At 36.9% G+C, this 22859-nt stretch overlaps 1 protein-coding gene across 3 annotated transcripts in view; it reads right to left on the minus strand.

Moving 5' to 3' along the window:
* Positions 1–494: 494 nt before the first annotated feature.
* Positions 495–22859, minus strand: part of TBC1D23 (TBC1 domain family member 23) — a 36175-nt gene continuing 13810 nt past the window's right edge. For 2 of the 3 annotated variants that reach the window (XM_063305619.1, XM_063305617.1), the window contains exons 6-19: positions 21587–21711; positions 21454–21500; positions 20404–20507; positions 19327–19449; positions 16446–16538; positions 13767–13937; positions 12970–13012; positions 11771–11880; positions 10638–10780; positions 9544–9588; positions 7099–7187; positions 3916–4051; positions 3242–3436; positions 495–2077 (exon numbers count right to left, since the gene is read on the minus strand). In XM_063305619.1, the coding sequence (XP_063161689.1) occupies positions 1996–2077; positions 3242–3436; positions 3916–4051; positions 7099–7187; positions 9544–9588; positions 10638–10780; positions 11771–11880; positions 12970–13012; positions 13767–13937; positions 16446–16538; positions 19327–19449; positions 20404–20507; positions 21454–21500; positions 21587–21711 (1506 nt within the window). In that variant the 3' untranslated portion in view covers positions 495–1995. The remainder of the gene's footprint in view (positions 2078–3241; positions 3437–3915; positions 4052–7098; positions 7188–9543; positions 9589–10637; positions 10781–11770; positions 11881–12969; positions 13013–13766; positions 13938–16445; positions 16539–19326; positions 19450–20403; positions 20508–21453; positions 21501–21586; positions 21712–22859) is intronic. The other variant, XM_063305618.1, reaches the window with a different exon arrangement.

Here is a 22859-nt window from a genome sequence, read left to right on the forward strand (position 1 = left end):
ACCTAAAAAGGGTTACTAAGCAGTTTCAGTATGTATGTTCTATTAACTTTGTATGTTCCTTAGATATTAGGTAAAGCAACTGAACTACCAACTGATTTTTCACCCTTACATGTGAAAAATGTGTGCATGACCAACTGTACAAGCCTTTGCATATTCCCCTGCAACAGCCCTAAGCACCAGTAATGCTACACCCAGAGAACAAAAAACTGCGTAGTGGGGAATGCAGAAAGAAGCTCTACTAGTACCACTGGATGGAATTCACTGAAATGTCCAAAGCACACCCTGCTCCTTTGAAAGCTCTCAAGTTCTGCACAAAAAATTCCTCACCCTCAAGAACAGACTGAGGAATGCAAAGAATTACAGAAAATAGTCAGAATTGCCTTATCCCAGTCTAAGTTGTGATGTGCACTTTCAACATTTTTGCTGTTATTATTATTCCTTGGAAATAACAGTCGGATCAAGCATCTTTTATCCAAATGACCAGAACAAGTAACTTGTGTTCAAATAGTAATGATTTATTTACAATAGCACTTTTATAAACAATTTCACGAACATCTTTACATTAATATTATGAAAAAAGTGTCACTGCTAAATTAGGCAGGAAATCCTCTAGGAGATTTTAATTTGCTTTTTAAAAGGTGTGGAGAAAGGAAAAAATAATGCAACAGCTCTGGGGCAGAACTATAAATACAGGAGTATTGGCAAAAAAAGTGCAGTTCATGCAATTCATATTTATATACTTGTTTAGATATTTTTTTGAAATGAGTGTTGGTTTCAGGATTAAGGTGCCTAACTTGATTCTTGTTAAGAGCTCAAAAGAGTTGGTAATGAATGAAGATCAGTTGATTTTAATTTCCACTGGTATATTGAATGGATCTGCAGATATTCTATTATTTTTTTGTCCAACTTATTAAAATCCCATGAATTATTACTCTCAAGTTTTGCAGGCTTTCATGTCAGCATTTACAGGACTTGCTCCAGACTCCTAAGTGCATCCAAATCCCTCTCACAACCATTTTGGTTATTATTTGAAAACTATGGATTTTTGCGCCAGATTTTTTTAATCTCAAGTACTGAAGACATTAATGGCATTCAGCTGATACATTTCAAAGAAAAGCTAAAGATGTCATACATAAAGTTTCACATAAAGTTTCTCCAATCACTTTGCTTCACTCATGTGCATTGCAATTTCAGTCTGTGCTAGACAGATTTTGAACAGGTTTCTCATATGTTTGCCTCTCCATTAGTGCAGCCACCTCTTACATTCCAACTCATGAAGCATGGATTGTGATTTCATCTCCCACTCTAATGCTGGTTTTGGCCTTGGAAAACCTTAGCTTTCATTCTAAAGCACAGAGCTGTTAACTTTCAACTGCTATATGCTGCTTAGTATTTCAAGCTTTAGGAATTTAACTGTTCTCTTAAACTTGATAGAAGACTTTAAAAATTACTTACATCCATATTGTATGTCCCTATGAACCTACCCCAAGTCTGATAGCCTATATTTTTGTTTTAAAGAAGCTCTAGGTACTTGTCTTAAGTATTGTTGCCAAACCTTGACGCTATACATAGCAGTTCAAACCAAATATTCAAGGCTCAGAACTTGTAAAAATATGTCCTGCTTTTTAATTGTGAATTATATACTTCAAATATTTTCCAATATTGGAAAGCGTTGCCTGGCTTCAGTACATTTTTTCAAACATCTTTGTACTGAATTCTCTCCTTAAGAATAAGTCAGCTTCTCCAAAGCTACTTTAAAAATAACTCAAGTTTATAATAAACAATATTTGCAAGTATGTTAAAGAAAATACTTTAAAAAATCTCTTCAAAAGTATAGTTTACTTCTACCATAAACTGGTTATCCAGGCACTCCCATCAATAAACTGAAATGTCCTCTTAGGTTAGTATTCAGCTGCAACAAGTTGTTTTAGGCCCATGTAAAATATTTTGGCCATCACTTTCTTTTGAAGACACAGTGAAAAAAATTTGTTCTTATTAACTTTCCAGGGCATCCAGAACTTTCATAATCTGTAGTTTTATAGCTTTGGTGGCATCACCTGCATTTGGAATCAAGTACCTTAAAAATGGAAATGGAAAGATCATTCATTAATATACTAAATCACTTTCACAATATAAAATACAATTAAAACATTATGTCATAATCCATAGGATCCGATACACACATACATACACAAGCTTATTTCCAAAGAAATGGGTAAAGATTTGCAATCTGCAAATTAGCTACCATTAACCTCTATAAATTCTAGCAAAGACCTGAAAGGAGATAAAGAATCAATGTGGCATTCCTCTTTATGGAGTTGCCTGTTGAGAATTTACACTAGCACTAAATTTTATAGTAGTAGTAGTAGTAGTAGAAAATTCAATAGATAAAAAGTTCCCAACTCTTGACTCTTTAGCTAATGTGTTCGGTGTTTTAAGCTTCAGTGATTGCCAATGCTATAAAAATAATTACCTATGAAAAACACGTACATGATTATTTGGTCTTATAAAATGGCTGTGTCAATTAACTACCATGAGAATGTGCTTTGGAATATGCCCAGTATGTGAATGAAACTCCAATCTTTCACCAGTCTTCACATCAACATACATATACAACTATTGCTGGGATAGACCTCTGTATGTGTGTGTAATATTCTCTTTGTAGGACTATATTCTGTGTGTCTATCAGATGAAGTGGACTGCAATCCATAACATTTTTTTGCATTAAAAAACTAGTTACACCATAAGAGTTATTATTCTTTATTATGAAGTTTGCCTTTCAACGCGCCCAATTTATTTTTATACTTGGGAAAAATTAAGTAATTTGGAACACTGATTAATATGCTGCTATTAAGAGAATCTTAATATTCCTTAAAAATTCCAGCATGTACATAGATGATTCACTCATGGTCCTACATAACGATTAAACTATATCTTGATTAACTCATTAAGGAGTAATAGTGTCTAGACTATTATTTAGCACAACTAAAGAATGTATAAGAAATTCTACATGAGTTGGAGAAGACTAAATAGCCTTTTGAATGATAGTACTAGCACAATATATTAAGCATAACTCATTGTTTATACCAGGATATTATAATACCTCATACAACATGGCTGCACTTAGGAAAAAGTATTAGAAGTGATTGTCAATCCACTGTTTAACTTAGATATATAAATGAATCCTCAGAATATATGGATGATTCATATGAAATTGTAGCTAATCAAAGCAAAACCTTACCTCTCAATTGCCAAAATCTCTATGCCTGAAGTAGTGCTATTTCCATACTTAAAGGTTATTAATTCAGGATGCTTTTTCTTGGATGTAATTTTGACCACAGCGTTTAGTGCCTGACGAGACTGTATGTAAGCAAATCCCTTTCGAGAGAGTATCTCTCGCAAACAGTACATGTGTGTTGCAGTTACCAGAAGGTGACTTTGAGAAAAACACATAAATTAAAAAAAAGTCAGAAACAAATAGCATTACCTCACACTTCCTCATCCCCAGTGTTACTACCCTGAGGCAAATGCATTTTGCAAATAATAATATTCTGTGGCTGCACATAAGCTCTTTAGCAAGTTTACAACTGACTTTTCATCAAGTTGGATGGTTTTGTATTGTGGCAAAAGCTTAAATACGTAATATTACACTATGGCCCAAACAAAATATCTGCCATGAAATGATTATCTGCAGTCAATTTGCAGTAAAATCTACATACACTTAAACAGTCACCCTATATTTTAAACTTTTCCTCATTAAGTAAGGTTAAAGATAATTGGAAAAATAATTACACAAGTCTACATATCTGGCATTTAAAAGGTAGCAACTGTCTATACCAAAGTAAATTTTATATATACAGGCACTTTTTATCATTACAGACATTATTAAAATTATAAATGCCAATACGTCAATACCTAGGAAACATGTGTCCACTTTCTTTCACTTCACTACAAGGGAAATGGTATTTTATATCTGGCTTATTTATCCAAGTCTGGATGTTGACAATCTCTTTTCTATCATCATCAGACATTGAAGAGCTATCAATTTCATCTGTTTTGAAAAGAAATAAGTGATGTCATGAACGAAACCTTTTCAAGTGCTACCACATATTTTGAAAAACAGTTTTCATTCTTATTTGAAATTTATTTCTTTATTTATTATTCACATCTCTATCACTGCCCATCTCCCCCTAAAAGGGGGACTCTGGGCGGTTTACAATAAAATTCACCTTAAAACCTAACATCATAAAATCACCAATATTAAAATAATAAAAATATAAATATAAAATCCAAGTGGGAGATTTCCATTCTGTCGGGAGAACTCTACATCACCAGCCACCCCCAGGAAGAGCTATTGCCCTTCCCATCCCTGGCGAGGCGGCAAAACCAGGTCTTCAAGCCCCTCCGGAAGGTCGGGAGCGAAGGGGCCTGCTTCACCTCGGGGGGTAGAATGTTCCACAGGGCGGGCGCCACTGCAGAGAAGGCCCGCCTCCTGGACCCTGCCAGATGAAATTCTCTTACAGATGGGGTCCGCAACATGCCCTCTCTGCATGATTGGGTAGGACGGGTTGATGTCATAGGGATGAGATGGTCTCTCAGGTAGCCTGGCCCCATGTCATGTAGGGCTTTAAAGGTGATAACCAACACCTTGAATTGGACCCGGAAGCAAACTGGAACCCAATGCAGCTCATGCAGTAGAGGTGTTACATGTGCTGATCTTGGAGCACTCATCACTGTTCGCGCAGCCGCATTTTGGACCAACTGAAGCTTCCAGATACTCTTCAAGGGTAGCCCCATGTAGAGCACATTGCAGTAGTCTATATGGGAGATGACCAGGGCATGAGTGACTGTCCGGAGGGCATCACGATCCAGGAAAGGGCATAACTGGTGCACAACCTGAAGTTGTGCAAAGGCCCTCCTAGCCACGACTGCCACCTGCTCTTTGAGCAGGAGTTGAGAGTCCAGGAGGACCCCCAAGTTACGCATGGGTTCTGAATGGGACAGTGCAACCCCATCCAGAACTAAAGATGACAACTTCCTGGATACCGAGGAGCCATCAATCCACAGCCACTCCGTCTTACCAGGGTTCAGCTGAAGCCTGTTGCTCCCCATCCAGGCCCCCACAGCCCCCAGGCACTGAGAAAGGGCATTGACTGCATCACTTACTTCACCCGGGATGGAGATATATATCTAAGTATCATCAGCATACTGATGGTACCTCATCCCGTGGTGACGGATGACCTCACCCAGCGGTTTCATGTAGATGTTAAATAGGAGAAGGGAGAGAACCGAACCCTGTGGCACCCCGCAAAGCAGGGGTCGAGGGTCAGATCTCTCATCTCCTATCACCACCGACTTGGACCGGCCCTGGAGGAAGGAGGTGAACCAGCGCAGAACCACGCCGCCCACCCCCAACTCCCTGAGTCGTCCCAGAAGAATACCATGGTCAATGGTATCGAAAGCCGCTGAAAGGTCAAGGAGAGCAAGGATGGATGCACTGTCTCCATCCTGTTCCCGCCAGAGATCATCCATAAGCGCGACCAATGCAGTCTCTGTCCCATATCCCGGCCTGAAACCTGACTGAAAGGGGTCTAGATAATCCGTTTCATCCAGAATCCTCTGAAGTTGTAACGCCACCACTTTCTCAACCACCTTCCCCAAAAAGGGGAGGTGGGAGACTGGACAAAAGTTGTCCAGGACAGTAGGGTCCAGCGATGGCTTTTTGAGGAGGGGGTGTACCAGTGCCTCTTTAAAGGCAACCGGAACCACTCCCTCCCTCAAAGATGCATTAACCATCGCCTGGACCCAACCACATGTCACCTGCCGGGCTGCTTTCACAAGCCAGGAAGGGCATGGGTCTAGATGACACATGGCGGTGTTTACAATCCGGAGGATCATGTCCACTTCCTCAGGCCCAACAGGATCAAACTGTTCCCAGATAACCAGGTAAGTACGTTCCCTCAGCATCTGCCCCACACTTAGAGTCCAACTAGGACTGAATCTGAGCGATTTTACCCTGCAGATGCTCAGCAAATTCCTCCGCACGGTCCTGTAGGTGGGAGACAGAGCCCCCCCTACCTAATAACGATTGCGTAATTTTAAACAGGGCCATTGGGCAGCATTCTGCGGATGCAATAAGAGCGTAGAAATATTGACGTTTCGCCACTCTTACCGCCACAAGGTAGGCCTTAATAGCAGCTCTAGCTTGTGTTCGGTCAGATTCAGTCTTTGTCTTCTTCCAGTGGTGCTCTAGGCATTTCTTCACCCTCTGCTATCCATCGCCAAGTTTAGAAACTACTTCACACATTATTTCCATACACACGTTTGACTTTTTACAAGCCATGTTTAAAACTGCAGTGCTGAAAACAGGCCATTTATTCTTAGTTGCTGATTCCATGGAAACTTCACAAGCTATTTCATTATGAAACATATATTACTATATAGTTTAATAAAGCAGGGATTTTCATACAATTTTGGATTTGAAAGCTGATTAAAAATCCTAAACAAGATCATTCAATAATAACACATTTCTCTGTTAACTATTGAGTATCTCTGAAATACAGAAGGATGCTTGACTTGAATTTATCAGTTAGAGTCAGTGATAAAGTCCATCAGATGCTCTAGATGTATAGATTGCCCAGAACATGCCCCTGAATTTCCTGCAAATGTCTACATGGCAAAAGTGCAGGAGTTGCTCAGCAAACTTTAATGTATATATGTAGGAAATCTGATGCTACTGAAGTAAAGATGCTTTTGTATGGCAATATGTTATCTAAACTTATAATTACAGTAAAACTTTGATTTAACAGACCATATAAAAGAAGGCATATTACATTGTTTATGTAATTTATGCCAATTTTATGTGATTTGTGTCAATTTATATAAATTGTCTAGATTGTTTGAAGCTTTTCTGTTGCAAAGTCTTCAGATTTTGTACATTATATAAAGTCTGATGAATGATGGCCCATAAAACTGAGATATTATTGCAGATTTCAGTCTGAATTTCAGACCACAATTAGAATATATCTTTATTAACAGAACTCATGACTTAGCTAGGAAGTGGAACATATAAATTGCTTATAAATACTTCTACTATACCAGTATCATATTCTTCTTCATCTCCAATACTGAAAACTGGTTTCACACCACGGTAAGGTTTTCCTACTCTGTCACTGCTGCTGACATGCCTGTTGGCAGGGAAAGATCATAAGAAAAGAGAAAAAAAATCTTCATTTTAAATTATCCAAGCATTTTTCTCATAGCAACATGCAGTGTGATCCAGATGCAAATCCGTGTGTTTAGTCAAAGAATTCAATGAAGATAGCTGGCTGTGCAAAAGCAATGAATTACACTGAATTAGTGAAAAGCAGGCAAGACATTACTGAACTGGTTGGACTGTATTATATACAAGAATTTCAATTTGAAAAGCTCAGTAAGCATAGTCAGAAAACACAGCTCTCTTCAGTGGGCTTGTATACAGCTTTCCAGATATTATTAAACTACAGTTCCCAGCATCTCTTCTCACTGGGCTTTGTAATTCAGCAACATCTGGAGGGCTACACATTGCACATCTACGTTTTAACAATTCAAAGTCAAATGTTTCCTTAAAGTGAGGCATGTCAAAGCAAGTTTGGGGATGAGCTATTGTTTGTTTCCAAGCAATGTATGCAATACTGATAGATTAAAAGTGGACAACATTTAAATGTTAGTTGAACCTAAGAAATATCTCTGGAGCAACCATAACATCAGATAGCACAACAGACTTGGGAGGTATAGTATGTGAACAATTGCATTTCTTCTTTTCAGCTTTTTCGCAGATGGATCTTGTATCTTGCTCATTCATCTTTCGTGGATTACTGAAAATGGACTTTATTACAAAAACCGAATGCCATATTAAATGATTCCATACATCACAGCAAGTAGCTCATTCCAACATGTTATGCATACTCTAAAAATTGCAGTGCTGACTGGGGTATAATTAAATCTTTGTCCAATCCACTTTTGAAAATGAATCAATCTTTACTTATTGTTGTAGAAACGTCTACTAGAGGAAACAAATAGATACTGTAAGGAAGAATGGGAAAACTAATGGGAAAACTAACATTTACTTCTATTCCTGCAGGTAACTGCTTTCATTTTCTAGGATTTGGCAGATTAAAGTAGGTAATACTTAGGAAACTGAACTGTGTAAAGAGAAATAACCAAATGTGCCATCCAAAGAAAGCCAGATAAGGGGTGCTTGTTAGTAATTTATAAAGATAAGCATCTGTAACACTGACAATGTTCAATAAAATAGCTGGTGTAAGAGATAAATATGATCTACTGGATAGATCGTGATTTACTATCTCCAGAATGCTCACAAGATTTATTATAAAAAATACTGTTTATACAAAATAGCCTTGGGTAATAATTTATGCTTTCTTGCAACTGTTTGAATTTGCATGGCCTCTTCTATATGCTTTTAATGAGGTTTACAAAATCCTCTACCAATTCTTTCAGATTTCACCGTAGGCTCAATATACAGTAGTTACTATCTATGCAAGGATAATGCTAACAATGATTTGTTGTTTTAAGACTGGTACAATCTCAATATAGGTTAGCTTGCTGGGCTTAATTTCACTGCCAGAAAGAATAAGGAATGCATATGGAAAACATCGTTGAGATGTTTGATAAGAACAACCATGATCCTTAGTCATAATCTAATGGTTATTGTGGTTAATGCAAGCCATGGTTTGCAAACCAAATTACACATCATACCCAGTCATTTGGGTCAGGTAGGTAGATGAGCTCTGTTGTTCTTGATGTGTGTTTTTCAGTGAGTGGGGTTATTGTTTATCCTTGGGTGCTGGTTATATGTGGTGGGTTTTTGGTGTTTTTATCACTGTCACTTGTGAGAGATGGGTAGCTAGCTAGCTAGCTAGCTAGCTAAATAAATAAAACCTTATTTGTTATTGTAAGCATCAGATAATGCTAAATAAAACCACAATTAAAAAAAATCCCATAGTCAAATGCTAAATTTACATTGCATCATGATTCTGGTTGTTTAACTTATCCATCCTCTTGGATCATGCCTGTGAGATCTATTTGGCTCTTGTTATATTCTTTCAAAATTCTTATCTGTGTTACTTGGCCATTGTATGAAACATAATGTAATAACGAAACCCCTCTTCCCTAACTTCTCCTCAACTGTCATCCAAAGTCTCCAACTGACCACAGAATCCCATTTCGTTTGGCTAGGATTATCAGAAATGTAGATGAATTTTGTGGTTCAGACAAAACAGTAAACTATGGCTAACATTTCAGTTTGATTGCATCACGCTGCAAAGGAGGAAGCATTTATCAGATATAAATGTGTCATCTATACATGAACATGAACATCTAATGGGGCTATAGTATTTTAAATCTTTGAGCTTGAGGTAAAGCATTCTTAATTTTAAAAATCTGAGAAATATTGTCAGTGTAACTGATGCTTACAAACAGTATGAAGTCATGCTAAAAAAGGACAAAGGCAGTTTTTCTCAGATGGTTCTGTAGGTGGCTTACCGCAGCACAGTTGCTCTGTCAGGCCAGGGAAGACTGAAAGAAATTCTATAGCAAATTGGGCAGAGGACAGAACAAATAATTACAATATATTAAGAAAATCTGATTTATTTCTTCCCATTTGGAATTGTTAACAATATATATATATATATATATATATATATATATATATATATATACACACACACATACATACATACATACATACATACATACATACATACATATTAAAGCTCTCCAGTATAAGATGATTTGGGAATTTTTTAAAATGTTTTTTAAAACAAAATATTATTATTACTACTACTGTTGTTATTTTCTTAATTAATCTACTGCAGGTTAAATGTTGTAATCTACCATGCTGGTCCAGTGCTGGTTGGCTGAGATCTTTTTCTGACCGGCCCAAGGTCACCCACTTGGCTTCTGTGCCTAAGGGAGAACTAGAATCCAGGCCTCCCCCTCCTAGACCAACACTTTTACTACCTTAAAGCACTGGCTCTGCTGAGTATGTGCATGTGTGTCCATGTGTTTGTGTGTGTGTACCCATTCATGCACGCATGCATACACACACACACACAAAACACACACACGGATTTCCTATAGTATATATCACTTTACAAGGTTCAAGAGCATAAGGAGGAGTTGGGAGAAAAGTATGTGGCATAAGGAATGACAAATAACAATTTTCCAATCTAGAAAGTGTCTGTTGCACATCTGCTTGCTAACATTCTGCAATAATTTTAGAGTCAATACTTTAAACCTGAGAGTCCTCTTCACAATAGCATAATACAATCAAAGAGGAATAAAATCAGATTTAACATTCAAGAAGACTGGTCAGGAATAATTTATATGCAAAGTTCTGTGATCTGAAAACTATGTTCCTAGAACATTCCTTTTTTTTTTCCCTGAAATGTACCAATCCAGGCCCAGTTCCTCATTTTATGGAATTGATGAAGTAATTTAATGTTTCAGATGTAATCACTACATTCTTGGAGAAAGTGAAATATTCCAGAGAAGACTAGAATATTCTGTGATAACACCACAGCATTATTCACATTCCTGGCCCACAATCCCTGTATAAATATACCACTATAACTCACCTATCTACCGGAGTTGAAGTATTTTCAATAAAACTAATAACTTTTTCTTTCACATTTACAGATTTTGTCTTTAAAGCTTCAGTCATCTTGTTCACCAAAGACTTGACTCCCTTTCCATCATTTGATCCATTTGGAGAATCACCCTAAAAAACAGAATTTTTCTGAGTAAACCTTGTCTACGTTCCATAACCACCAAAATCGGAACTTCAAACAAGTTCTGTTTGTAGAGAACAGAAGTGCACAATATAATCTCCCAAGGGTGCACATGCTCTCCCTTCCAGTGTGCTTCTGAAATTTGCTTCTGGCCTGTAATTTTTATCACAAATAAAGGAAAAATACTAAATCCATGATGCACCAAATTAACTGTATTTACTTAATTTTAATTAAAGTTTAAAGAAAGCAAAATTTTAAATAAAGGAAATTTAGTTTTTGATCTGTCTCGACCAACTTCTTTGAGTACAGCCACACTAAAAGAAGTAATTGGGTTGTAACGTATGAGGCATATGTGGTAGCAAGGCTTGTTTCTATATTTTTCTCTAAAAAGGAGGAGGAATGAATAAAAGAATGTATATGGTTGTTAACATACTGGCTAGTACATGCGATCATCAGAGGCAGCTCGAGTCTGAAAAGGCTGCCAGAATCTAGTATATCAGATGGTGCTAAGGCATCACATTTTATATAGTGATGATTATCACTTACGCCCTTTACTAAAATTTGTTAGCTGGAAAAGGCGTTGCCAGACTCCTTCTGATTTCTGGCAACAAAGCCTAACATGTCTCTTCTCCTTTAATGCATGCAATAGGTTGTCCTATATTATAAACAAATACTGTCGTAACAGCCAGGAACCACGCTGAGACAAGGAATAGGTCTCTAGTGCTTTATTACAGCTACATTAGGCAGAAAATCCTAACAAACTGAGGAAGCGTGGGAAAAACCCAGACAGATAAACCCCAAAAGTCAAGGTGGGTCTGTTCTGTGTCTCTTTGAATGGCTGCTCAACTCCTCACTACTACGCATGCGTTTTCCCCCCTGGATAGGGGCCCCCTTCTGCTCACCATCAGTGCTCATGACAAATACAATCCTGAAACAGTATATTAAAAGCCAAACAATTTGATTTTAAAAAGTACACTCACATCAACTAAGGAGTTAATACTATTTTTTGAGCCTGAGGTACTAGCAATCCAGTGGCCATATCCATTTTCTGGTCCTTCCACATTAATATCTGCTAAGTGCTGTTGCAATGCTATGAGAAAGACAATTAAAATAATTAATGTCAATCGATCAAAACTGTCACGTTATCCTCATTTAAAGGTAATAAACTAACAGGTATACATAAGAACGGAAGTATTTAAATAACAATGTTAACTAATGTATGCTATAAAGTGTTCAAATATGTTAATAATTACAATGTATTCTGTAAAGCACCGTGTTACATAAAAGGCACTAGCTCCAAAATACAGTTCTATCCAAAAACTGCATGATCAAAACTATTAAAAACCACCCAGTATCCCTGGGAGTTGGGCAGTATATATATTTAATTAATTAATTATAATAATAGTTAATTTTTTTTCTAATGCTACAACCTTTCTTAAATTTAAGAATGATTAGGACATAAGCAATGTTTCTGAACTTGGAACTATGAGAACAAATATGTGCACATTAATGCAAGGAAAAAAAAGAGACTTAATTTGTGACAAACTCTATGTCAGACAAGGTTAGGGTTTGGATTGTGACCCCAATGAAATTCTTGTGGAATCAGAGATTACAAATCTCTGGACAGTGCAGCTTGAGATAAACATCTGTAACATATTACTATGTGAATTTTAGGGCAAGGTGGTGAGTAGGAAGAGAATAGAAACAGTGGCACTGTCCAAATGCAACATTTCTGTTCCAGCAAACGCAAGTACTGTATGCTTTTCCCCGCATCCATCCTCTTTGCTTGCCAGAAGTTAATTAAATCAGTTTCCATACTGTAGGATTCCGTAAAACTTAAATGAACCCAGAACCTGCATTGGCAGCAGGGAAGTGAGATCCAGGGAGTAAATTGGTTTGATTTCATTCTGATAAACAGAATCATAAAAAGGGAAAACAGGTTTTCAATGTACTGTAATTTTGGAAAAACGGGAGAAGTGAAGATGAATTACAGATGGGAAAATAAAAACATACTTTAAGGCCTCCGTTATTTATCTTCTAAGAGATACTGTTACCATACTGTAAAAACTAATGGTCAAGCTATCTGTGCACAAGCAATACATGAGGAAATTGTAATTATACCCTATCCAATTGAAGGCTTATTCACTAATACATTATCATAATTAAAGGCAAACCTTACCCATAAATCCACCTTTAGCAATGCTCACATATTCTTTATTTTTCTGAAATAAGAAGATTGGAAATCACCAAGACGGTATTAGCATTTTGGGTTATTTTTTGTTTACAAAATATGTGTAACACAAAACAGCCTTAGCACACACTTCAGCTTGAAAAATCTGGCATTTCATTAGAACAGGGCTGTAAGACATTTAGTTCTATAATTATACCCTTTCTAAATAAGAGTGGGCCTTTTTCATTGACAATAATCTACATTTCCTCCTTTTCCCTGCCTAGAGACCAATCTCATCAGTGTGAGTAGCACAATATATTCAGACTCGTTATAAGAGTCAAACAAAATAAAGATAATGTTTAGAATCCAGCTTCTTCGATCTGTATTTTTGGTATAGAAGAGGGTTCCAGTGGCAGAAAGCACAGAAAAAAATCTATTTAAAGTTTTCAATTTTCTCCACAACTACCTTCAAAATCTCTCTCTTACTGTAAGGGGCTTCTCAAATCCAGGAACATGTTTCAGGGGATTATGGTGAAGACATATTGGAAAATTACCTCCCATTATTACTATACAAACACATTCTTCAACAATTTATTGTACAAAATTTTCACAATTAAGTTAACTGCTTAGATAAGAGACTTATGTGCAATAATCCAATCAGTTCGACAATGTATCTATGAAAATTAATTGGAAATATTTTTCAGTACGGTTAGGATGGAAATGTTACCTAATGCACTGATCGCAGACAAAAGAAAGAAACTAATTAATAAGTTTAAATGCAATATGTGGTAAGATTTTAGATATACCTGTAAGAAATGTGCAAGTACCATGTTCATGTACATATCTTCTTCTTCCCGACCACTACCCATGAAACAAAGGTGTTCTCCACCAGCTACTGAACCAGATTCAATTGATTGTTTTTGTGCTTCTAACAAGGATTTCACAGACTGGGCAAATTCTGATGGGTTCTGAAGCATCTGTAAAACAAGACAAAAGCAGAGATCATGCACATCTGTTCAATTGATCATTTAATTCTTTTTTTAAATCACTTAAAAAGCATGATATATTCAAAATTGAGAAAAAATAATTATCAGCCAGTTGTTAAGAGAATGTTATAGCTACTTCATATATTATGTTTTTCTATACCTAAACTAAACTACATTTTGGAAAAGCCAGCTATACAGAGGTCCATAGACATCTATCTTCATTGATATATGCACCTTGAAAACAATGCAATCATTATCAGACATCCGTGCAGATATGTCAAAAGCAAATCTTGCTGGACTAATCTAATCTCATTTTTACCTGGGTAACTTCTTCAGTAGTTTGTGAGAATGTTGTAGATATAATATATCTTCAGTTCACCAAAGAATTTGACCAAGTCTCCCATGACATGTTGATCAGAAAGCTAGTTAAGTAGTTAGCTAGGTGACAGGAAAATTAAGTGAACAAATAACTGGCTCAAAAATAATATTCAAAGAGTGCTCCTCATTATATGGAAGAGAGGTAAAGTATCTCAATTATCAATCCTGGATTTTACTCTTCAATATTTTCATTAATGATTTGAACAAAGAGGTAGAGAGAATGCTTATCAAATTTGCATGTGATACAAAATTTGGTGAGATAGCTAATATAAAAAAAGATAGAAATAACATTCAAAACAATCCTCACAGGTTGAACAAATGGGCTGAAGATATTTAACAGAGGCAAGTGCAAGGTTCTTCGCTTAGGAATCATAAATCAAATGCACACCATAGGACAGAGAATACTTGACTTGATAATGTCAGTTACCAGTAAGTTCTTAGGAGTTAATTGCAAACTAAGTATGAACCGATAGACATATGGAGTTTCACGTTGTATCCAAAGAAGTATCATTGCTACAGCATGAAAACTAATCATTCCACTCGATCTTGGACAGAGACTTCCTTGATAATGTGTCCAATTCTGGTTACCACACTTTGAGAAGGATTCACAGAAACTGAACTGAGGGCAAGAAAAATTAACTCCTATGAGCAGAGATTGTAGGAACATGATTCCTCTAGAGAAAAGATGACTGAGGAAGGATATGATAGCACTCTTCAAATACAAGAAAGGATGTCACAAAGAAGATCAAGACCAGTTCTCTCTCATTCAGGGAAGCAGAGCGCTTTTTTTTTCCTCCCTAGTGTTTTTTCCACAGGTGCAGGGTCTGTTTTTTTTTCCGGATCAACCGAATGTCGATCTGTTGGTTGTGAGAGGAATTAACCAACCGGCTTGTCGTCTGAGCCTGATATTGTGGGCTGAGAGTGACGAGCCCGAAGTCACCCATCCGGGTTTTGTGCCTAAGATGGGACTAGAACTCACAGTCACCCAGTTTCTAGCCTGATGCCTTAACCACTAGACCAAACTGGTTATTATGCAGAGAACAGAATAATGGATGTGTATTATAAGAAGGCAGATTTAGTAATACTTCACAACTAAAACTTCATGACAGTAAGAGCAATAGAAGCTGAACACGCATCTGTCTGGAATGTTTTATTTTGGTCCCTTTCACTAAGCAAGGTTCCACGGTTGGCCTTAGTACAGACAGTCCTTGTTTAGTGACTGCAATTGGTTCTGGAAACTTTGTCGTTAACAGAAATGGTCGCTAAGTGAACCACATGACAGAGAGAGGGAGAGGGAGAGAGATGCTGCAAAGATCGCTGGTTGCTGCCATCTCATGCAGATAAAGTTCTTTCATACAATGTCCTCTGCCTGACCTGTTTTTCTCCCTTTTTTGTCCCCTTGCAGGGCAGAGGTTGTTTAAACAAGCAATCTCTTCCCGTGCTGCTTTTCTCTGCAGCGCAGCATGTCTCTCAAAAGTGCTAACCATAAGTTAACAAGCTCAGCTCTGTGACCTTCATTAGTTGACTAGAACCCTCCAGGCCCACTGGTACCTGTTGCCTGAATCTGACCAGAACTTAATCAGTTTCATGCTGAAGGCTTTTGTTGTCCTAAATGGATGCAGTTGTTGAAAAATGATTTTTTATTACTGTTTATTACCCTTCTATTTGCAAATGGTTGCTATTTGAGGCAGTTGCTAAACAAGGACTACCTGTAGTCTAAATGGCCCTTCCAGCTCTATGCTTTTGGAAAACATTCAGGCAAGGCACAAAGAGCGTCTCACAACTATATATTTACAAAAGATTTACATTGCAGTCATGAAAATATCATTTCTGAAATGTGAAACTATAAAGCCAACAACTGTAAAACCTAGCACACATGGAATGAAATTTTGAGTATTATTGGACCTATAATATCCCCTGCTATGCAACTGGATTCCTGCACATACAATACAGTAACCTCCAAAACTGCTTGTCAAGAGCAGAAGACCAGGACTAAGCATCTATTTCACCTTCAGAATGACATTTACCAGCAATATGACATCACTCGATGCAATCTTTGAAGTCCATCCTTCTCATCTAAGGACATGAGAAAGTAAACATATTGACAGAGAACATACTTACTAAGTCAGAATCTAAATGAAATGCAGTTGATAAATGGCCAGCATTGTACTGTTCTGCAGGGCGACAATCCACCACAAAGAACCTTACTCCTTCCTGAAATAAGAATGTTTTTACTAATGTCAGTTGATAAGGTAGAGAAAATGCATAATAGTTAAAGACAATTCATTTACTCTGATGCTAACAAAATCATACAGCCAACTACTTTAGCCAAGGATTATACTTTAAAGCTGTGCACTTTGAAAATGATTTGGAAGGACTGTTTCAGATTTTAACTGAGCGTAGTACCTTGGTACTATGTACTGTATCTAAGTTGTTAATTTTTTTTTTTGCCTGGGCTATTGTACAAACCAGAAAAAAAAAAAACCAACCCCGAAGGTGCCACTGCCTTATGGAATCTACCCACAAAATTTAATATGACTCTTAAAGGAGCAAACAACGCCCCCCCACCCCAAGCTCAGGTAGAAACCTAAAAAAAGGCACAACTTTAGTAAATAGTGAAGTGTTGCTATGCTCACACAAGGTCTACAGCACTTCCTTCAAATGTTGTCCAAAGCGTGCACAGTCCTATCACACAAATCTCAATGTTTTTCTGGTGTTTTTGTTTGAATAATTTTTCTTTCCTTATTAAGTTCACCAAGGTTTTTGGAGTGTCGCTGAATTTTAAAAGGCAATTTTCTAGATGGCAGGCACATCACAACATGTGCATGTTCACACAGACACTCTCATTGTTCAAATATATATACCGCTTTCTGGAACAACTTGGATCCTTGCTAAGGGTTTCCATCATTTATGACAACTGTTTCACAGATGCTTTCATAAACTATTAAAATTCAAATACAAGTATATTATTGCAATCTTATATTCTGTGAAATTAGAACTTTAAAACCTAGATCTAGTTCTAATCTAGTTCTAAGCTATAAAATCTAGTTTATTCAAACACATGACACTGATTACTTACAGTTCATTCTTCTGCAATTACTTTTTTTGATTTTTAAAAACAAGTTACCATGATAACAAATAGGAAAATAAAGAGGTCAATTAAAAAGAAAATAGTATTCTTGATAATCCCAAAAATTATCTGAATAACTAAAAATAGCATGCTTTCCAAACAGTTTACAGTGATCTTTTGCCTCTATGAACCAGCAAGTACAGTTCTTGTGAAGCAGTGGAACATTAAAAAAAAAAAAGCGATGTGCAGCTATTTGGACCCAAACCGGAAAACATACTTTGGGAGGGACAGGACTGTGCTTGGTACAGCTGTCGGAGCCTTAAAGAAGACAAGTCTTTCCCTGGGATTGCAATCCCAGGAAAATATGCAGGTCACCACACTTTGTTGGCACCTCCTTACTATCTAAACTCAAATGTGTATATTCCTGGGACCACCGTAGAGAGTCAGGAGACGAACTTAGAGAAATAGGCAAGGACCATTCTATAAGTGAAGAGGGCTGAAAGAGTCTTTAAGGCCTGGGAAACAAGGTAGCATTCAGAGGATGCTCCAGCAGGCTCCTCCCTGATTCACTGGAATATAAAAGGGAGGGGAAGTAAAGCATAATCAGGTTTGTAAGATTTGTTATTATTGCCTATCTCAATAAAGCATAATCCAAGTCTTCCTGTGGAGTCTGTTTCTTGATTTGATCTACAGTGACCGATTGATAACTACTGTGCGAACCCAAGAAACGGGCATCTTTAAGTAGGAGCTGATAAGCGCGGTGAGTCTCCTCACATCCCGCGTGAAGCACTTTTTCTGCTTTGGACTCAAATAGCTGGGCTGGCAGAACAATGTTGTGGGAGATTCTGACATGTTTCTACAGAAATAAGAGCAACTGGGTTTATCTAATTCTTATGTGAGAAGTATAGCCTAACTTTATTATCTGTATAGGGTAGTTGAGATGATAAATCAAATCATTAGACTGCAGCAGTGGATCAGAGATTAAGTTGTCTGATTTGCTAATATTAAGATACTCTTATAGATCTTTTTGTTGTTTATTCATTCAGTCGCTTCCGACTCTTCGTGACTTCATGGACCAGCCCACACCAGAGCTTCCTGTCGGTCGTCAACATCCCCAGCTCCCCCAGGGATGAGTCCGTCACCTCTAGAATATCATCCATCCACCTTGCCCTTGGTCGGCCCCTCTTCCTTTTGCCCTCCACTCTTCCTAGCATCAGCATCTTCTCCAGGGTGTCCTGTCTTCTCATTGTGTGGCCAAAGTATTTCAGTTTTGCCTTTAATATCATTCCCTCAAGTGAGCAGTCTGGCTTGATTTCCTGGAGGATGGACTGGTTTGATCTTCTGGCAGTCCAAGGCACTCTCAGAATTTTCCTCCAACACCACAGTTCAAAAGCATCGATCTTCCTTCTCTCAGCCTTCCTTATGGTCCAGCTCTCGCAGCCATATGTTACTACGGGGAACACCATTGCTTTAACTATGCGGACCTTTGTTGTCAGTGTGATGTCTCTGCTCTTAACTATTTTATTGAGATTTGTCATTGCTCTTCTCCCAAGGATTAAGCGTCTTCTGATTTCCTGACTGCAGTCAGCATCTGCAGTAATCTTTGCACCTAGGAATACAAAGTCTTTCACTGCTTCTACATTTTCTCCCTCTATTTGCCAGTTATCGATCAAGCTGGTTGCCATAATCTTGGTTTTTTTGAGGTTTAGTTGCAAGCCAGCTTTTGCACTTTCTTCTTTCACCTTCATCATAAGGCTCCTCAGTTCCTCTTCGCTTTCAGCCATCAAAGTGGTATCATCTGCATATCTGAGATTGTTAATGTTTCTTCCAGCGATTTTAACCCCAGCCTTGGATTCCTCAAGCCCAGCATGTCGCATGACTTATAGATCTACCAGTGATTTATTTTTTCCCATTTTGGGAATACTTACTGACCCCTTGTTGTTGATTTGCTTGAAGTATCTCTGATACTGAAACTGCTAGACACAAAGCTTGGCTCAAGTCTGAGTCATCATCTTTGATACCCAATAAGCTGCTGCCGAACAGACTGTGATTTTCCTATGAGAGTAAGAGAAAAAAAAACAATAGTTATCATAAACATTAAAATATGTGCAAAATGAACATGTTAAGACCATGTCCTCTTCGGAAGCCTCATATAAATCTGCTTTTCTAACACATACAAAGCTAGAAAAATGAAGTTTATGTGTGCATTTTCACATATTATTTGCAGGATTATACCTCAGTTCATTCAGATCCAGCATCTTTTACAAAATTTTGTATTGATTTTTATGGAAGTTGTGTCGTCCATAAAAGCAGGAATAAAATCCAGAATAAATGTGAACATCTTGACCTGCCTTTTGAAGCTTCAACAGAGCAATTTATTTTCCAGAAACTTTTAATCAGATAGGAAACAATGTAATATTTAACTGTACTTTGCTCTTACTAGCTGGAAGTTAATGAAGCATGCTTGATGTTGTTGCCTGGTGATGTTATGGACATACCCATGGAGTTTGCTGCCAGCAATATGAAGGCTATTTGCTACTGTTATTTCCCAGAACATTTTGTTTCCTAATCCAACCTATACCCTTGGTACTTCCAGGTGGTCTCTCATCCAGGTTAACTAGGTGTTACCATCTAGCAAGGTGAATGGAAACTTATGTAGCTTTGAATCAATGTTCTTAAAAGCCATTTGGATGTTGGCACAAGTTGCTTTGGAACGTATTCTAAACAACAGCATCCACACTGAAAGAACAGCTGGGCATACTATAAATTGAAAGAAGAATTTACGATCTCAAGGTCTGCCATTCTTATTGGACTAATTCAATTAATGAAGAATTGGTGTAACTATATTTACGTATTTATTCTGCATATCTTCATTCCTAATCTAGCCTTTAACTAGTTCATTCTTGAAATTTAAAGTACAACCATGCTGCTAAGATTGATGACAGCATTAGTACAAATAATTTGGAGGGCACAGAATAGAGAAGACAGCCCAATGTGCTTGACAGTTACCTTTCTGAAAGAAACTGGGGTCTTGCTACAATAATATTGTGCTAGGGAGAAAAGGTCTTCTATATCTTCTAGTTCCAAACTGGCAGGAGATTTTTCAAGAAATTCTGAAATATACAAAACATTACATCAAATATTACAAGGTGATTTTTTTTTAAAGCACAGACCTATGCTATCACATTTGCAACTTATTCTCTCTTAGTCAACGCTTATATAATTTTGTTCATGATCAAATTTCATAAAAATGGCTTGTTATCATGGAGAAGAAAATACTAAAATCTCGTAATAAAGGAGCAAAATGCTGCTGCCTGACCAATCTAGACGGTGCTAATGGTAACATGAAAGATTGTGTCCTAGTTACTATGGCAATGTCTCCTTATCTTGTAGTGCTTTTCCACATTACACAAACAACTGCAACCTCACTCACTCCTGGAGCTTCATTAACCATTTCTCAGATATGGGGAGAGAAAAAGAAAAGTAACAAGGAATTATTCAAGATGGAGAGAGAGAGGAAGAGAAAGAGAAAGAGGAAGAGACTGATCAGCTCTGTTGATAAGCTTGGTGTGTGTGAGCATGTATGCATGTTAGGGTTCAATGGGATTGTATTCTTTGCAGTACCTCAATATAACAGTATAGTTCCCCAAAAGAACCATACATTTGAGATAAAGAACTCGGCATAAGAACTGAATGGACAGATAGCAAAAAGGTAAATGGTAGAACGGATAACTGGAGAGAATTCAGGAAAAAAAATCAGACCAAGACCAAAAAAGAGATTTTTAAGGTGAAAAAAGGAACTTCTGAAATACAACAATAAGCACCTTTTATAATCATTTTGCGGAAAGGTTCTAGGGCACACCCCATCAGTGGACTACATACTCCTGCATTAAACCACCGTTTCTTTTTGTGTCTGAATTAGTTCAATGTGAGCTACATTAACTTTTTATAGATTCATTATTTTCAATATGAGAATGCACAAATCCACATATCAGTAGTAATTCACTATATTGTACTTTGCCTGTAAATTGCGTAAGTACGTTAAAGCCAAGAACTTACTCACAACATCTTCTTTACTATCAGATTCTGGTGCCAAGATCAATTCCCTGAAAAGGCAAATGGAGAAACATGGAGCATGTGTAAAAAAAAGAATCAAGAGTAGCAGCTCAGTAATTTGCTGTCATATACTCACTTTGCATTAACAAGAATGATAAGCATTAGGAAATAAATGAAGAATGGATCTGCTAGCTGAAAACATCCATCCCATATTGTTTGGGTGACTTCATCTGTACAGTAAGTTGAAAATAGGGACCCAAGCTGAAAAGCAGATGAAAAGGAAATTGAAGCACATTTTAGTAATATAATTATATTAAACTTACTGCATGTATTTCAATCCTGAACATGTATCTGTAAGTTAATGAGATTGCCATGAAACCTCCATAAAAGTTTAAGTATACAATTTCAGTTGGTAATCTCATACACACTTATCAGAAAGTGGGATTGACTACATATGTAAACTTGCACAAAATTATCACTGCACATATTTCAAACCTTCAATTATGCCTGTATTAAACAACAGTGTTGTATTTTTCCTACAAACCCAGACCATTAAAAAATTCTTAAAGCTTGAAGAATTATGACGTTCTCTCCCAGAACTGCATCCAGAAACCTGACAGCAAAAGTCCAACCTTTTAGTTGTAAACTTAAAACACAGTATTTTTTATTATGAAGAATAACAAAACAGTCTGATGCATTTTATTTCTTAAAATTTCTGGCTGAGGAACAAACCATATGTCTAAATGCTGATAATATGCACTTTGCTTTTAACAAAAGTAAATAGGGGATGTAAAGGAAGATTCAACTCAAATCCATTTTTAGGTACTGTATTAACTAATATAGATTGTTTTTGAGAATAGAAAACATGGAAGAACTTTGTATGTGCATTTACAATGGAATCATCCATTTTTTAAGTGCAGCCTAATTCTCATCTAAGGAGCTTAAACCACAGGAACATTTTGAAAATAAATATTGACTACAAGTAAGTTAATTTTTTTAAAAAAATCCAAAAGGATAGACATAGTTTTATATGGAACATCAGTAATTACTCTTTATTAACCTGACAGATATTATAACATGTGAAAATTACTCTTCAATATACATCTTTATAAAACATTTACAGCCACTGAGTTTAATCAGTTCAATTGCACATTACATAAACATTCTGATGTGACTATCTTTTAGAACAAAGCAACTTTCATCTTAATATACCTTTAATTTATTTCTGGGGTAAATCTTACCTTTTTATTTTTATTGTTTTTAAACAATGATTAAGTAGGTGCACTTGTATGATTTCCTATATGGCTAATACTTCTGTCATGGATTATTCTTTAGGAACCCTGGGAATAATAGCATGCTAGGAATCTGCAATAAAACTAAAATAAAATCCAATATCCCTGACTCCTTGG

This window comes from Candoia aspera, chromosome 5 (genome assembly GCF_035149785.1).
Source record: "Candoia aspera isolate rCanAsp1 chromosome 5, rCanAsp1.hap2, whole genome shotgun sequence".
NCBI classification, from domain to species: domain Eukaryota; kingdom Metazoa; phylum Chordata; class Lepidosauria; order Squamata; family Boidae; genus Candoia; species Candoia aspera.